This window comes from Callorhinchus milii, unplaced genomic scaffold, assembly GCF_018977255.1.
Source record: "Callorhinchus milii isolate IMCB2004 unplaced genomic scaffold, IMCB_Cmil_1.0 Scaffold7, whole genome shotgun sequence".
NCBI classification, from domain to species: domain Eukaryota; kingdom Metazoa; phylum Chordata; class Chondrichthyes; order Chimaeriformes; family Callorhinchidae; genus Callorhinchus; species Callorhinchus milii.
The window spans coordinates 10,414,243-10,432,919 of NW_024704748.1; the positions used below are offsets into that span (position 1 = coordinate 10,414,243).

Here is an 18,677-nt window from a genome sequence, read left to right on the forward strand (position 1 = left end):
TCAACTTCACCACCAATCCAGTTCTGCCAACTATAGACAATGGGTGAAGAACTAGAGCTGGTGCATTGGTGTAATCCTGTTCAGTCGAGGGATGACTTGATCAGCGGATGAACCACCACATCAAGGTAAGACAGTCGTGGTTTCGGTGTTGGGGGGGGGGGGGGGGAGCTCAGAGAAGAGCTGTGGCAACCATTCCCACTGAATTATTCATTGCCCTGTCTCACCTTTACCTTGCAGGACTACAAAGGCAGCCCCTAAAGTGCACAAGAACTTAAGCAAACCAGTGCAGTGTCAGGGCCACGTACACAGTCCATTCGCTTTCCACTTACTCTGCACAAGTGCTTTGTGTTTGCAATGGATGTAGCAGCCTCTGGTTTGCGTGCTCCCAATACAAGGGGTTAAATGTCAATGCACCAGTTTCTTCCGGGAACACGTTGGTGTGCAGTCTCACAGGCCTCCAGGACAGTATTGGGGGGGAGTTATTTCAACTGCAAAACCAGGTTCTTTATTCTGCTTTTGTTTGGTGCAGCGTTTGCAACCAACTGTTTAAAAAGCGTCCCTTTTTCAGTGATAAGTCTTGCACCGCCTTTCCCCTGTTTTGCAGGATATCTCGCGATCCTTTTTTTTGTGCTGCTGCTGCTTTGTTTATCGCGGAAATGTAAAGGCGGGAATTATTAAACTAAATCAAAAAGGAAGCGCCTCTCTCACTCTCTCTCTCTCTCTCTGTTTCTCTGTCTGTCTGTCTGTCCTGTGCTTTCCTTGTGTTGCTCACAGCTCCTGCCTTGTGCGGTGTTTTATTGACCGATGGGTTTTTGTTCAGGGATGGACTTGTGGGGGCTGGTTCGTACGAATGTTTTCCAGATTTAATAAGTCTTTAATAAATCGTGGCAAAATCTAAAATTGCACTGTCGACCCAACTACCTAACCCCCTCCCTTCCTCCCCAATTCCTGTGTATTTTGAGGGTTCCCTGATAATGTGTTTGTTAATTCAGGATAAAAGTCAAATTTCACCTGGGAGTGAGCTGAGCTGAGCTGAGAGTTCCTGACTTCACTTTCTGTTGTTCTACAAGCTGAGTCGTGGAAATCCTGGCCAGGTAGGACTGTAACAGGTTCCATGTGCATTGCTGTACATTACAACAACAGCAACTTGCATTTATATGCAGAGGCTGGAGCCAGTCCAGCAGAGGCAGTGGGTTGAGAGGTAAGTGGGTCGGAGAGGTAGGAAGATGCCAGGGCACGAAGGTATTCGAAAACGCGTATGAGGATCTTGAAATTGATCTGTTCAGCGATAGGGAGCCAGTGGAGCCTGGCTAGAACTGGTGTGATGGGGGACCGGGCAGCACAGTTTGGGATCAGCTGGATCCTGTGCATGGTGGAGTTGGGATGACCGGCAAAGAGGGCATTTGAGAAGTCTGGTTGGGCGGTGATGAACATACTGTGCTTCCAGTTCTCTTCTTTCTTCTGGTTTTCCAGAGCAGAGTCCTGTAGTGGTTAGTGCGCTCACCTTGAAAACGAAAGAACCCAGGTTTGATTCCTGGGCGGGGCAAAACTTAGTCAAGTTATTTGGCACAAGCTGTGCAGAGCAAAATGTGAATGCACCCAACCCCTATATCTGCATTTTTCTTTGCCACTGAGTGCTCCTGGTGGAATCCATTTGTTAGCCACAGATTTCAGTTCAGGAAAGGTCCGGTCATATGGGATTCAGATACCTTTGTTCTCAGGATTTTTCCGATTCCAGGGAGTTATAGGGCTGCAAGAGTGTGATAGAAACAATTTACTTATTGTACACTAATACACTCAGGACAGGTTTCCCCACAGAATACACAGTATGTTCTGTGATGTGCTTTGAGACGTCTCAATGACATGATAAGGCGCTATATCAAATGCAAGGATATTATTATTATAAATGACAACATAAAAAGCCGTTCAGCCCAAGTTGGTGTCACAGCTAGATCCTCCACCTGAGCCATAATAATAATAAACCTTCCATTTGATATAGCACCTTATCATGTCGTCAGAGACATCTCAAAGCATTTCACAGAATATACTGTTAAGTGAATTGACTGCTTATTTTGTGGGTGAAACGTCATCTACTCCAGTCCCAATTCTCAGTTCAACGTACAGTGAAATGAAACACGCTTCTCTCATAATTCAGTTCACATCCATCTCTGCAGTCATGAGGTCCTCTTTTATGAGGTCCTTCACTGAACCTGGTGGCTCAGCTGTTATGATAGGCTACAAGGTCACATTACAATATATTCTGTGAAGTACTTTGAGACGTCTTGAAAACATGATAATCACTATATCAAATGCAAGGATTATTATTATAAAGAATAATGTAGACTTTTAGTGTACGTTAAAGTGGATGTAAGAGTCATAATTCTTTGCTATATACCAAGCGCTTTGCGGGATTTACTGCAAAGTGTTGTGACTGCATTTTCTAGGTGATTATAGTAGCCAATTTGCGCACAACAGTGTCCCATAAACCAAAATGACCAATTTTATCTGAGGAGTGGGAGGGGTCGCTTGTTGGGAGAGAGAAGCTCCCTTTTCTTTTCAGGTAGCATTGTGAGATTTTAACATCCATCTGAACAGGCAGACAGGACCTCAGTTTTATATTTCATCCGAAGAATGGAAAGTTTGGAGCTGAGGTGACCTTGATAGGATGCTTTAGATTTGCTGCCATGGTTTATGATATTGTGTGAACTCCTCGAAGTGATGGCATAACTTCTGAGGAACTCTCTGTTCAGATTTTCTGGTCTGACGTACTGGAAGTTCTGCAGTTAGTACCACCATTTTCTGATTTTAAAATCTTGTGTTTCCTGACTTTATCTGTAAATTGACAGATGTTGCAAGGTACCATTTCCTAATCTAATTTCTCACAAGGTTTGGATCTTTTTATGTGCCTCTTTGCAGGTCTGCTCTGGTCTGAGGCGGTTTTTACCCTTGCCTTGTGTCTTCTCCAACGCATAGCAAAAAGGTAAGTCACAAAATAATCTTGCGATTGAATTTTTATTTAGAGCCCTCAGCATCCTGTGGGATGGTCAGACATCAGAGAGTCATTGAGTAATAATTCTTGCAATTGATTTAATGCCTCATTCCCTAAAGCTCTCAAAGTGCTTCACTTTGAAGAGTAGTGACTGCTATGATGCAGGTAAATCCAGCAAGTAATCTACGCTAATGTCCCACATATAGCAATGAAATTAATTGCCAATTTTATTCCTTTTTTGTTCTTGTGAATTTGGTTGAGGGATGAGTATTGGCCAGAATGCCAGTGAAAAGTCCCTGCTTTTCTTTGAAATAATGCCACAGGATCTTTAATGTCTACCTGAATCATCAGACGGGACCTGGGTTCAACATCTAATCCGAAGGGTGGCACCTTCAACAATACAGTGGTCATTCAGTGCTGCAAAGGAGTTGTCAACCCACATTATGAGCTTGAATCCCAGTGTAGGGCTTGAATGCACAACCTCCTGACCCAGAGGCGAGAGTACTACCAACTGAGCCAAACTGACATTTTCTCAGTCTGTCCCCAATCAAAAGTTGTGTGTGCCATTAGATTTTTTTTAAGTGAATGAAATAAGTAAGTTTTTTCGGTGTACTTTTTTGTTTTACTTTCGGTGACAGCACTTAGGATAAACAAAAAAAGAGTCACTGTGCCTGTTAATAGCCAATCTTTCATTTTATTCAACGCACTTTGCAGGATATACTCTGTAAAGTGTAATGACTGTGTAGTTTGTAGGCTAACACAGCAGCCAATGTTGCGCACAGCAACGTCCCAGAAACTGTGTTGCTCACTAAAGGAGTTGTGCACGCCGACCAACTACTTGCAAACGAATTAACGTTTCATTTACTTAATTTCAGAAGTAATGAACAAACCTTAAATGTCAACTAGCCAGTGAGCACCAGGGTTTATTTTTAGTGCTGCGGAGCACGAACTTTTCAGGGCAATGATTTGTATCTGATTTGCTTTCTCTCAGTATCCTGCAGCCATTGGTGAACTTCCACTTCACCTTTTCAAACAAGGTTGTGGAATCTGTGTAAGAAAGCAGGCAGGCCTCTTCCTATTATATCAAGCAAAATGCAACAGAGAATTATTTCAGAGAATGATAACTCCCATTGCCACTTTGGTCATTGAAGAAAATTACCGCTAATTAATACCAGAAGCTCAGGACATGATGTTAATGTGATAATTCGGCATTAACTTATAAAATATCCGGTCTAGATAGCAAGACAGCACCATTTATGTACCCCATAAAAAATAGTTTTTTTTTCTTGAATGTGAACGTGGAGTTATGACCTCCAAAGAGAAGAGCAAAAGATAAATGGACAGGGTTGGAAAAAAATACCATCATTGCTTAAAAATAACACGTCTGTTCTTAGGTTTATTTCAAATAGAAATTGACTGTCATCTTCATTAGTAGCATGAGCTTGGCAGAACATGAGCAGCTGTAAGCACAGTAGGTGTCAGCCAGGCTCAGTAGGTAGCACTGTCGGTTGTGAATCAGAAGGTTGTGAGTTCATGCCTTACGTTCCTTTGGTTATATGCCAATGCACGGGAAATGCTGCATCGTCGGGGGTGCCATCCTCTGGATGAGCAAATCTAAAACATCTTGCACATTTCACCTTAGCTCTGAACTTTACATCCTCCAGATGAAATGTTAAACCAAGGTCCCGTCTGCCTATTCACCTGGATAATAAAGATGCCTTGGCATTGGATAAGAGTACAGAGTTTCTCGAAGTGTCCTGGCCAACAAGCTAAAATTGGTCATTCATTTCATGGCTGTTTGTGGGAGATTGCTGTGCGCAAATTAGCTGCTGTGTTTGTCTACAAAGTCACAATTTGTGTAGTAAAATGCTGTGAAGCGGTTTGAGATGTCTTCCCAACATAAAAGTCAGTATACTAAATGCAAGCATTATTTTTTTTAAAGACTCCTTGACACTCGTGCCAGTTCAGGTGTACTTCATTTCAAAAGCTGAATGAAGTAACATATTGTCCCTGCTCTGGTACAGATGATGTTTATCTGGAAGCCGATTAATCTGAACAATGTGTGTGTGTGTGGTGTGTGAGGCTAAGGTGACCTTGGGCTTTCTGTTGATATTTTAGGATAGTGAAAAATTCTGTAAAATAGCATGCATGCTTATTCCTTTGGTTGTACTCCAATGCATGTTCTTCGGTTATAGAGCTAAAGTGGAGTTGCATGAAGTATGAATGGAAAGCACTTTGCATGTGCAAAGCTCACATGAAGTAGCAAAGAGCTAAATCCAGAAGCCATAGTTTTCTCTGATTGGATACAATGTTGATTCGATTCATTCAAATACAATTTAGATAGATTTCTTTCAGACAATAATATTTTGAGATACAGTATTTGAGTAATTTGAGACATGACGTATTGTAAGTGTAAAATGCTTGGAAGAGCCAAGCAACTTTGCGTCTAAGGTTCCCAAAGCTAAGATTGGAGACTAATCCATACAGAATTAATTGCTATCAAAATCTCCATTATTGTAGCACGTGACAAGCAGGATGGTAGAAGGCGAACTAGATGGTCTTTTTTCATCTAGCAATTCCTGTGTTGGGAGTGGGGAAGGAGGGATGTGTAACACTGCTCACATGGTCCACAAGTCAACAAAGATTGCCGTTGGTTTGATGATCTTCACAGGACTGTATTCTCTCTGATAGGTGTGTTACGAAAGGGTAACTATTAAGACAGATGTTTGTTTCATTGCTGTACAATTATCTTGAAGAAGTTATGTCTAGTGTCTAATATTGGATATGAGTGTATTACAGGATTCTTTACTCTGGCCTAAGGTATTGTTGGAAGGTATGAGTCAATTTACTCAGTCTGGCACATGGTGGTGTTTAGGTTGATCGGTTTTTGATAAAGGTCATAAACAGGAGCAAACAATAGTCTATTCTTGTTCATTAACAATCCGCTAATCCTTTTCCTGTTTATTTCTCTGCTGTGTTGGTGTATACAAGTTTCCATAGCATTGCAGATACTTCAGCCATGGAATCAGAGCAGGGGTAAACTGCACGCAATATTTTCCATTGTTGACTTGTAAACTGCATGGGTTTACAATAATCCTTGCATTTGATATGGCGTCTTTCACGTGTGGAGGATATCTCAAAGCGCTTCACAGCATTTACTGTGTTTCATTCATCTTTTGTATAAAAAAGTGACTCTTTTAAAATAAAATTATTGTCAATTATATGAATGCTACTGTACTTGAAACCTGGAAGAAATTCCAACTTGAAAAGTACCTGCATGCATCTCTCTCTTGCAAACATTTCTTTACCGTGATCTGTGAAGTAAGTAATCCAGAAATCTACCTGTTCAGGAGACATTAAAGATCACACCACAGTATTGAAAAGGAGTAAATTGGATGCTGTGTTTTTCCACAAATGACATTACGTAATTACATCATTACATTTCACAGAATTCTTTAATGACTGCATTTAAAAGAAATTTGAATAAATACGTTTCAAGGGTACAAGGAAAGAAGAAGTGAATTGATTGCAGCTTATGTCTGCAAATTGCACACTACGCTTTACGCTATATCCAGTGAAGCGCTTTGAGATGTCCTCTCAACATGAAAGGCACTATATAAAATGTAATGGTTAAGATGCAGAAATCTAATTGATCATAAGTACGAAAATTTTCCTGGGGATTATATACATTAGAGTAAACATTAAGCCTCATTGTAAATGTTTTACCTCTTGAGATAAGCACATTAAAGTGTTCTGCGAGTAATAATCATAATTTTTGCATTTGATGCGTCAATAGAACATTTCGAAGCACTCCACATAATTTACCGTAAAGTGTTGTGATTGTTGGCAAATACGGTAACCAATTTGAATACAGTGAAGTCCCACAAACAGCCTTGAAGTGAATCACTAATTTTTATCTGGAGGATTGTTGGCCACGACACTGGGATAAACTTTCTTCACTGAACAGGCAGACGGAAACATAATTTAATGTCTCAACAGAACTAAGGCCCCTCCAACAATGCAGCACACCCCTGCACTGCATTGGAATGTCAGCCCAGACGATGAGCTGAAAGTCCTGATGTGGGACTTGAATCTGCCATCTTAATAATAATAATCCTTGCATTTGATATAGCGTCTTATGTCGTCGTAACATCTCAAAGCATTTCGGAGGATATACTGTAAAGACGTTGACTATATTTTGTGCGTGAAACGTGGAGGCCAATTTGCACACAGCAATATCCCAAACAGCCATGGAGTGAGTGAACAATTTTTACTTGGGGGACTTGTTGCTCAAGACACCAGGAGAAACTCCCTTCTCTTTTCGAATAGTGCCACGAGATCTTTAATACTCACCTGAACAGGCAAGAGGGACCTCTGTTTAATGCTTCATGAGACTCAGAGACGAGAATGCTATCAGCTGAGTCAGATTGACACCTGAGAAGTATAAGATGTGTTAGTAACAAATAAAATTGCCCCCCAGCATACAGCATAACCATATCTGAATTTCAAGACATCTCTGTTTACATTTCTTTCCAGTATCTTACCATGGAAGAGTTGCAGAATGTAAATGTTATGTCGCCCACCAGAGGGCACTTTCTCAGCAAGGCCCTGGGTTTGCCGTCTGTTCCAATGGCGTGTACCTACATTGGAATGATCCTCTTTTCCACCTACTGGCAGAAATTCACAAAACCTCTGGAGTTGAAGAAGGTGAGAATGTTGGTACCTCATTGTCTCACTCGCAGAATCCATGTCAGGTTAACTCTTGTTCGGTGGCTATAAAGATGGCAGCTGAGCTAACGTAAATTAGGTTTGGTTGATGTGCACTGTCATACTTTGTTGCTTTGGTCCAGCTTTGACATCCTTGTTGAACTAAAGCCACTCTGAACATGAAATAAATAAACAGGCTCGGCTCTCTTCTGCTCAACAGCAAAATATTTGCAGAGAGAGGAGGAACCACTTCTAGTTGCTCGACACTTTATCTTTTTTTTAACCTTAAAATTTATAGAAAACTCAGAAGTAAAATATTAAAAGTGGCTGCAGTGAATTCCCTCGTACAGTAGTTTATCTTCTAAATTGAGGTACAGAATAGAGCAATATGTGTTTGTCATGTAATGGGAGCTGGTCCTGATGTGTCCACTAGGAGGTGCTGCACCTGTGTGGCTGTGATTCCCCCCCCCCCCCCCCACCCCACCCCAACCCATCATTTTGTGATTCCCACCATTGCCAGTGGTGACTCTGTGTGGTTGGTGACTGACAATCTGCTCCAGTTCAGCACATCACTGTCTAGAGGAAACCATTGTAACAGTTTAATGTGGCTTGCATTGCTGAAAATTATAGCGTACATCTGTGCTAGATGTCAAGTTGCCAATTAATTTATATAGTTATGTAAGAAGATTATCAGCGCAGTTGCCATGATGGACGAGCGTAGATCTGTTACAAGTGTGATGAGTAATTTGAGTTGACAGCAGCTGCTATGACTTGAATACACAAAAAGTGGATGGCAGTGTGAATGGTACAAAGGATCATAATTTAGGAGTAGTTGCAGTAAATCTCCCAGAAATTATAAACTGGGACCGAGTCTGAAGGTGTGGCATAAGACAAGGACAATGGTTGTAGTAGTATCTCTTGAAGAACATCAACAGGAATAGAGGAAACAGGGGACTTTGAGTCGAGGGAGATAAGACTTGTACAAAAGCGGCACGCGTGTAAGTAATGCCGCTCATAAAGATAGAACAGAGTGGAACAATAGAGGCGGCTTCTTTGTCAATGTCGATAAGATAAGAGTTAGGGAGAAAAATGAGCCAGAGATCATCTTTGAGAGAGCTGGCAGGTTTTTTGTCTGGGTTGGACAATCCCTGTTCGTACCAATTCCTGCTTCACACAGAACTGGATTAAGACCACATGATCTCACCGCACTTAAGGTTTCAAAGCTGTCAAACTGGGATTCAATCCTGAATGGCAGAGGTGAAAACACTTTGCTGTAAATATTAGTGCTGTCCATTGCATTATTGTCCACCTTTATTGCATTGTAATTTACATTTATGCAGTTTTTTCACGTCAGAAGGATGGTATCAAAGCATTTGACAATGCTGTCTGGCCATCTGATTTGGGGATGGGGAGGGGAAAGATGAATGAAAGGAAAGTTATTCCGAAGAATGGGCTTATCTTGGCTGTCCACGTGTTCTGTGAACAGGGGCAAGACAGGCACCACTTCCAAGGATGGCCAATTTTGCACTTGGGCTCTCTATTCCTCCCTTCAGGACCCAGCACTTGGCTGCTGGCTGATGCGTTTTGCATCTGGCAACTCCCAGCACATTCCTGGTGAGGGGGATGCGTTCAGTTGGAATGTGGGTTACATTTTCTTTCCCTGGGTTGGGAATCCAAAGCTTTGTTGTTGCAGCTGATGGATCCAGTTGGCATTCTCTTTAAAGGTGAGTAGTACGCAACCCGTGTCCTTGTTCAGGCACAAACACCCTGTAAACTGTTTTCCTTCCTTTGCAAATTAAGTTGAAGAATATGCATTGCATCTATGTCCAAACTTCCTTTTTGTCAGACCAATGCAAACTCCTGCATTCCTTATTACTGCTGATCTGATTAACTGGTTTTATATTTGATTTATTAAAAAGTGAGAGTGCATTGCAATAGATATCTGCCTCAGTGGCTAGAGTAAAAAAAAATCTGGATGTTTGCTTTGAAAAAAATGGAATCTGAATCCTGTTGATAAGTCTATTTGCTATTTTCCCACATGGATAATAATGTACATGAATGATTCATGCCTAACATACATAATGTATAATTAAATCACAGTTTGATGGAGTGGAATTTATTAATTGTGAAGACACATGTGTTTCTGTAATACACTAATTTATTTCTATCGTTTTATTGCTATATTGCTCACTCAACTGTAATCAGCTGCTGTGTTGAGTTACTAAGTAGCAGTCGCACATTGTTGCAACAAATTATCTGTAAGAACATGCTAACTGCAAGACAGGGTGTGTTAATATGCAGATTGTTACAATATGTTTTCATGTTTAAAAAAGTTATCAAATTAATTACAGTAGTGCTCGCTCTAATTTGCTCTTTGTCAGAACCAAATTCTGATGGATTAATGAGGTTGATGGATTGCAAATAGGGACAGATTTGCACCCACCAGAGCTCATGTGGATAACCAATAATTTTTACAAAACGATTCTCTCTCCAGACAATATAAATGAAAACAGAAGCATTTAATTTCAATCAAACCTCTTTGTTTTCAACAAATCTATTGAGCAGCAAAACTCCCAGAGGCAAGTATTGCAGCTTTATCGCAGGGCGTACCAATGTCAGACTGATATTGTGCAGCTATAGTTTAGATTGGGAATAATGTAAAAGAAGGTAGAGAAATGTGCAAGATATTTTAAGAAAGGAAGCAAATAAACTGGCAATGGCGCAGTGCAGTAAATTCAGTAACGCAAGGCAAAAAGCTAAGCCATCTTAGGAACTGTGGCATTGTGCCTACAAACGTACAACATTTTTGTACACTTGTGAAACATTCACCCACAAAATATACACAGCTACATGACTTTAAAATATATCCTGTGAAGTGCTTTGAGATGTTTTGATGACATGATGAGGCGCTTTGTCAAATTCGAGTATCATTAGATAGGTACAAACAGAAACAACAACAACAAGATTTCATTTATAGAGCGCCTTTCACGTCGGGAGGACGTCCCAAGGCGCTGTACAGTTGGGTCAGAACCCGAGCATTGGGAGGGGGGGGTGGGGGGAAATGGTCAGGGTGAGGGGAGGGAAGGGAGGGAGCGAGGAAGGGGTAGAGAGTCGAGAGGGGAGCTGAAGGCTCGGTCAAAGAGAAAGGTCTTGAGACCGGCCTTGAAGGAGGAAAGGGAGGAGGCGGCGAAGGCACTGGGGGATGGAGTTCCAGAGCCTCGGGGCTGAGAGGCTGAAGGCCCGGCCACCGATGGTAGGGCGGTTGGGGCGGGGAATGTGGAGCAGACCGGAGCCAGAGGAACGGAGGGTACGGGCAGGTAGGTAGGGGGATAGTAGGTCGGAGAGGTAGGAGGGAGCGAGGCCGTGAATGGCCTTGTAGGTGAGGATGAGGATCTTGAATTCGATCCTCTGGGGGATGGGGAGCCAGTGGAGGCGAGCGAGGGTGGGTGTGATGTGGTCCCGAAGCCTGGTGCGGGACAGTACACGAGCTGCAGAGTTCTGAATGACCTGCAGCTTGTGGAGGGAGGTGGCGGGAAGGCCGGCGAGGAGAGAGTTCCCATAGTCCAGCCTTGAGGTGATAAAGGCATGGACCAGAGTTTCAGCAGCGTGAGGGGTGAGGTAATGCCGTCGTCTGGTGATGTTCCGGAGGTGATGGAAGTCGGTGCCAGTTGTGGCGCGGATATGAGGAAGAAAGGACAGCTCAGGATCGAACAGAACGCCGAGGTTCCTGACTGGCTTTGAGAGGTGGAGAGTGCAGCCTTGGATGCTGATGCTGTCAGCGCCTGAGGTGCGGAAGCGCTGACGTGAGCCAATCAGGAGGGCCTCAGTTTTGCGCACGTTGAGCTGAAGAAAGTTGTCTCTCGTCCAGGACTCGATGTCGGACAGGCAGGCTGTGAGGACATCGGTGGTCGAGGAGTTGAAGGTAGAGGAGGAAAGGTAGAGTTGGGTGTCATCCTCATACATGTGGAAGTTAACCCCATGTCTGCGGATGATGTCACTAAGGGGGAGCATATAGAGGGTGAAGAAGAGGGGACAGAGCCCTGAGGGACACCACATGAGACAGTGCGGGGGCTGGAGGAAAAGCCTTGTGTGGAAACAAAATGAAGACGGTGGGAGAGGTACGACCTAAACCACTCAAGGACAGGGCCTTGAAGGTTGAGGTGGGAGGACAAGCGGTGGAGGAGGATAGCGTGGTCGACCGTATCGAATGTTGTTGATAGGACAAGGTCACAGATGGTCAAGATGTCATTGGTGACCTTGACCAGGGCGGTTTCTGTGCTATGGGCAGCACGGAAACCCGACTGAAGAAAATCAAAGTTGATACAGCAAACCATTGCCATTTTTAAAAACAAAATACAGAAATACAACAACAACTTGCATTTAGTCTATAAAGAACATGCTAGAATTTTCTGTTCTTTAAAAAAAATATTTTTCCTGAAACAGTGGTTAAGTGCAGTCTCGATAGTCGATATGAACGGATGCTTCTATTATTAAATTTAAATTTTTTGCAGCTGATTTGGAAGGCATTTAAATTCAGCGCAGTCTATTATAAGGTTTGGCATTCAGGCAACCCATTTTTACAGTCACACTGAAGTCAGCAGAACACGGAGCTTGTTTAGGATTCGGCCTGTCTTTGCTCAACAATGTTTTGGATGATGGTTCCGTGACTCTCAGACAGCCGTCAAACTTCGCACATCAATCTTTTTACACTATACCATACTTGTAATCTGTTACAAAAGAAAACTGGCTAACGTACCACTTACATAAAACCGTACAGCTTCAGCTTCTGTCAACAGTTTTTTAACCGACATTCACTCTTAACAGACACCTCACCATATCTTGGGGATGTTTTTTTTAAAAAAAGGCCTTAAATTCAGCATATATTCGTCGGGCATTTACACTGCTTATCACTTCCAGCAACAAAGCAATTCAGAGCAGCAAAATGAGGGTGTAGTTCCCATTCCTCAACCAACTCCTTGCCATTCCAACCCTCTCCCCGAACCTTTCAACTGCTTTTTTCAAAGAAATTCCTTTAAATTATTTCACAACAGCTGATTCATTAAATGAATTTCCAAACTGGGCTCGGAATCAAATCGATGCCTCTGAAACCTGATTTACACTGCACTATTAGTGGTGATTCAGCATTAAATGGGCAGTGTAAATAGGACATCAAAAGAACAACAGCTTGTTGGCAGTGAGTTTAAAATCCAGATTCAGCTCTGGGCTTCTTCTGGCGTTCACTGAATGCTCCAGTTTCACATTTATTTTTGCTTACGGCATCAAAGAGAACTGATTATTTAACTGCTGACTTGTAACTCAATGCCAACTAAACAGGGACATTAGCAGCGGGTTTCATAAGCAGGAAACTTGGCTATCAATTATCTACCTCGTTTTTTTAAAATTAACCCTCTTCCAAACTTCTCTGAAGTGCTGTGCCGTGGGGACACTTGGACTTGGGTTCACTGGAGCTTGTTGCATGGTGAGCTACTCAGTCTTTGCTGTGCCAGAGCCGTTGGCTTTTCCCCCACGGAGAGCGAGCTAAGGTTAAGAGGGCAATCACCGGCGAGCCGCACATCAGCAATTCTCCTACAAAGTTACAGCACAGAAACGGGCCGTTCGGCCCATTGAGTTTTTGCTGGTGTTTCTCTGTTTTAAGACGCACAAAGAGATAACAATGGCACAGACAGAGTGGGTTGAGGGGTCTCCTCCTGTGCTGGACATTCTGTTTCTATGCTCGCTCATACCCTTTCAGTGGCATTGGGCCAGCAACCTCCCAGATAAAATTGGTCATTCATTTCATGGCAGTTGGTGGGACATTGCTGCCTGTAAAATTGTCTGTGGCATTCGCTTGCATAATACACAGTCACTACACTTTGTGGTAAATTCTGTGAAGGGCTTTGAGACAGGACTGGTGCTGTAACAAGTACAAGGATGATTGCTGTTTATAATTTTCTTCTTTTTGAAGTATCCTAGTAGTTAATTATTAAGTAAAGGGTGTTGACACATGCAGGTTGACAACTACTACAACTTGCATTCACACAACACCCTTTATGCAGGATCACATCTCGGAGTGCTGCACAGTGGTGGGGTTGGATGCCGGGTAAGAGGGGAGGTAGAGGTGACAATAGGCACGGGCAAAGAGGTAGATCTTAAGGTGGGATTGAGGAAGGGAATTCCAGCGATTAGGGGCCCAGCTGCCAACCAAGGCTGCTTGCCTTCTTCGGCCAGGCTTGGTGGAGATGAAGAGAGGGGAAGAGGAATATTCTTTCACTGTTGGTAGTGAAATGCTATGGCAGCCTTCAAAAGGTTGCCCCTCCAATACTTTCTGGAAAGTGTTTTGGCACCACACTGCCACATTTGAATTTCAAATTATTTAGCAAACAATCAGAACAGTGATCCCCTTTGTGTTTTATTCTCAGCCTTTTGGGTTTTATTTTCACGTATAATATTCCACATTCTAATTTTCCGAAACAGCATTCATCATGCAGTTGAAAACAGATGCCCATTCAGCAAAGCTGGAGCCAGGCGCTGTACAAAACAGGCAATATTATTCTGAACACCACGTTCGAGATAAATCAACCAGGCGTATTGTTTGGAACGGAAACAGAAAAAATACATTGCAAGAGCATTACTAAAGTCTAAAATTAAACTATTTTTTTAGTGTATGGGAAGCAGGGGAGCCATTAGCAGTATAACTATGTAACATTTTGCCCAGGAGTGAATCAGTAAATGCATCATATTCCGGGACCCTGCAGAAATCAATAGCCCCAGGAAAAATGAGTTTTCAGGCCGTGGGTAAATTTATCAGGTTTAGATGAGATGGCTTGATTTAAACTGATCACACCTCTTTATCTGACTATGTAACACTTTCTGTGTAGTTCTTTGATTGTTTTACGGCTGTTCGTAAATGCGTAATGCCTGTACCAACAAAATGCCAGCAGATTTATGGTTTTATTACCAATCCTCTAAAACTATATAAATTCTGAGGTGAAGAGAGAAGTGAGGTGGAGTGAATGAGAGAGAGTAAAGGGCACCAGTTAAGTCGAATTTTTCTTGTCACAGCAATGCAGAAGCAGCAAATAATGTGATTGATTTGTAACTTCAGGTGTATCTCTGTGTTTCGGCTTTTAGTATATATCTTCGGTCCGTCGTATGTGGCACAAAGTGAAAAAGCGCATGTGAAAGATTTGAATACATGTGATCCAAACAAATAGCAGAATGTTCAGCAAACAGCATTCATTTTCCCCATTTTCTTAACGTTGCGTTTGTCATCAAAAATAATTCTTAAATAAAAGGTGCGAACGTGTGCAGTGCCTCCAGTTTTTTTAAAAAAGGGGAAACTTTCTCGATTGAATTCAAGCCTCAAAATGTAGTCTTTATTTACCCCCTCTTCATCAGCTTCCCCTCATTCCTGGTCTGATACCCTGGGGGGAAGCTGGCTATTTTTCAAGTCCTTGCCCAAGATTCAGTTCCTCGTGTATGAGCTTAGAAGACCTGGGTTTGATTCCTGGGCAGAGCGAAATGTTGGGCAAGTTTCTTTATTCCACACGCCTCTGCTTAGCTAGCAGTAAGTAGGAACCCAGTTGTTAGTCGATTGGTGGATCGCTTTTATGGGGGGGAATAATTCCTTCAAAATAATTTTTTAAAAAACTATAATCATTGGTCATTCAATCCACAACTGTTTGTGGGACAGTTGGCTGCCACGTTTCGCCCACAAAATATACAGTCAATTTATTTACAGTGTATATTCTGTGAAGCACTTTGAGACATCTCAAAGATGTGATGAGGCGCTATGTCAAATGTCAGAATTATTATTATTAGACAGTGAGTGCAGGCAGATCATTCAACTGTGTTGTTGGTGGTGGCGTTACAGCTCAGCCTGAACTTATCCTCACCCAGCCAGTATTCACATGTACACTTTCCAGCAGGAGTCACTGCAGAGCAAGCCACAAGCAAATAATGCGTTGATTAAATGTAGTGATAATTCCTGCTTGTGCCCGTGTGTGGTGCTCTTGTCATTGCTTGGTTGGCTTTGAGTTACACGGCAGCAATTCGATTGAGCAGTTCTGGTGGTGCCATAAACAACAAGTCCAGAGATGGAGCAGTGCAGAACCTCGAAGTTGAAATATTGCACTGAACTCAGCAAAGATTGACAGTCTGCCACGAGGGCAGGCTTGTGTGTGAATGGAGGTTGAGGCCACTTTTCACATCCGGATTTCTAAGGCAGTAGCACAACACTGATGCATTGTTTGGAACAGCATAAGTTGTTACCATAGCAATGACGTGCATTTCATTCAGTCAGAGATGATAGAATTTCAGTCCAAAGTGATCTTTACAAAGCAATGTTTGTGAAGAGGCTCAAAGGTGTAATCTTCCTCAAAGAGCTTCTGTCTGAAGATTACATGCTTCACTGGTGCAAGGAGTTTCCAATTTTATTGCCATCTTGAATACGTAAATTTAGCAGTTTGCAAATTGTTATGAAAGCTTGACTCCCCTAACACACAGTCTGTTTAAAGACCTTTTAATAGAGCGGCAACTGACATGTGGGAATACTGCCCTCACACTTGATGCTTCGATCAACATTTTCTGATTTTATTTTTGTTGCACCAGCAGAGCATGTAATTCTTGAAAGAATAATCTATTCTTGAAATTATTATTTTGTTAATCTCGTAATATCGCTAATCCTGTCTGGAGTGCTGCACTGTCTTTACCTCCCCGGTATTGGGAGGGGAACAATCAGTTTCTCCTTTTCGGCACTGTCTGGGGACTCCTGCTGGAATTTGTCTATGCGGACGTCAGATAACGACAGGCCAGGAATCTGAAATGGCCATTGAGGCAAGGCATCGTTGAGTTTTCAATATCAATGGAGCCACCGTATTTAATGTCATGATTTTCTGTTGTAGATCATTAATAAGTGAAAATGGGTTGTTCCTTGGTTTTTAGATTTTGTGTTTTGAAGATTAATTGTACACTGATTACTCTGTGTATTTCAGCATTTCAGTGGTTGTGTGATTTGACATCTCAAGCAAGTATACACAGCAAACTTAGATAAGTATCCATTTGTAATGAACTTTGCTTTCAGAACAGGAAAGCTCTTCTTGCAATGTGGAAAAAAAAAACAGGCAAACGATTTAGCAATACCCTGTAACAACTCCATAGCAGAAAAGCTTCCTTGTAAAGTGTGTGGTTGGGCATTGAGATGTGTTTTTTTGCCATTCGTATGGCATTATGATCTGCTGAGAATTTATTGAAGCATTTGCTGTACATCTATCATCTCGCAAGTCTGTAGCTCGGGACTCGATTTCGAAAACCTATATCCTGCCTCTTAAGGTGGAAGATACCTGCTCGTCTCTGAGAAAAATAGTCCAAAAAGCTTCCAACTCATATTGAAGGAAGCTAGATAATAGGGAAGTGAAGTTCTTAAACACATTCACATTTAGTCCTTTAACAAGGAATAATTAGAATTATTAATGAAATAAATTGCTTTGAATTTCTAATTCTGTAATAGGGATTCCATTTTTAATAAGGTTACGTTGAATGTAACTTACTGGCTACAGAAGAACCTTACCTTACATAAATCTAGCAACATGGCTATCTCACCAGTCAGGCCACATTTTTCAGTCTGTCTTTTCATTTGAACTTGCTAGGTGAAAAAGACCAAGGTCCACCCAGATCACCTTCCCCCATACTGGCAGTCGTTTGACATGCTGTGTCCCAAAGTGTATATTGTATCCAGGGATAATAGTTTCTAATAGAAATCTATCTAATTTGTTCTTGAAACAAACAACACTTTCCGCTGCCACCATCTTCCTAGGGAGCCTGTACCATATATTTACTACTCACTCACTGAAGTAATGTTTCCACAGATTTGTTTTGATTTTAACCCCTTCAGTGCTGAGATGCAACGTTCCAGCTGAAGTGTTTCTTCAAGTGGAAAATCGGGTACACTGCAGCAGAGGAACACTCTGTGCTAAAAAAAGGAATTAAGCCTCTGGTTAAATAATTTATAGATTTAAATTCAAAAGTCATCCCGTTTGTCTTTAAACATAAAGCATATTTTCATAATTGTGTTGCTGGAAGCTGAATTAATTCGTATTTCTTGGGCGCTGTCATTTGTAAAATTGAACAGAATGTGATTTGAACAGTCTGTGCGTACATTCCCCTTTGTAAATGCCTGTGTTTATTAAATTCTGCAGATCCTATTAGTCTATAACATGACGTGTAGTGTCCTGAGCCTGTACACTGCCGGCCTCTTTCTCAATGGGCTTCGCAGTGCGACATCCATTTTTCAAAAGGAGCCCATTTCAGAGCTGCAGAGTGCCTTCTTCATTTACTGGCTGTTGAAGAACATGGAACTCCTTGATACGGTCTTCATGATCCTAAGACACAAGAAGCGTCAGATCTCCTTCCTACATGTCTACCATCACTGCAGCATGCTCATCCTGAGTGACCTGACGTATCACTATTACCCATGGCCTGCCATTGCACCGTTCCTTGCTTTCAATTCAATAATTCATGTCTTCCTGTATTTTTACTATGGGCAGAGTGCACTCAATCCCATCCAGAGGCCTGCATGGAAACAAAGAATGACTCAAATGCAAATCTTGCAGTTCCTGGTTGACTTGATCCTTGCAGCATGGGGTTATGCCTTTCATGGATTCTGTATTTATAGTCTCTTTTACGGGTTCACTATGCTGAGTCTATTTTCAAACTTCTATTACAAAGCTTTCATTAAAAAAAAATCAACATGAAATGTAACTTACGCATCTGCCTTAGCTTCAGAGCATTTAAACTGAACATAATTCTTTCTCATTGTCCGTGGGAAAAACGTCCTGAAATGGGTTGAGTATAATACTGTTCGCCTTGGAACGTCCTCCTAACGTGAAAGGCACTATACTTTGTTGTTATTGTTCTAATAGAGATTATATGGGGTAAGGAGAAGAGTGGGGGAGTGGGTCAAGTTGGATAGCTCTTTCAAAGA

The 18,677-nt window shown here is 42.0% G+C and overlaps 1 protein-coding gene across 4 annotated transcripts; it reads left to right on the forward strand.

Annotated features, from left to right (window-relative positions):
- The first annotated feature begins 21 nt into the window (after nt 1-21).
- LOC103181830 (elongation of very long chain fatty acids protein 5) lies at nt 22-18,454 on the forward strand. 4 transcript variants are annotated; one of them, XM_007898557.2, is made up of 5 exons: nt 22-125; nt 993-1,094; nt 2,917-2,980; nt 7,526-7,696; nt 17,893-18,454. In XM_007898557.2, the coding sequence occupies exons 4-5, from the start codon at nt 7,535-7,537 to the stop codon at nt 18,445-18,447; spliced, it is 717 nt and encodes a 238-aa protein (XP_007896748.1). In that variant the 5' UTR covers nt 22-125; nt 993-1,094; nt 2,917-2,980; nt 7,526-7,534; the 3' UTR covers nt 18,448-18,454. The 4 variants fall into 4 exon arrangements, 3 of the variants coding, with proteins under 3 accessions (XP_007896748.1, XP_007896740.1, XP_007896758.1); XM_007898549.2 differs by lacking the exon at nt 22-125 and adding an exon at nt 406-500; XR_006085244.1 differs by lacking the exons at nt 22-125; nt 17,893-18,454 and adding exons at nt 409-500; nt 16,690-17,498.
- Nucleotides 18,455-18,677: the final 223 nt, after the last annotated feature.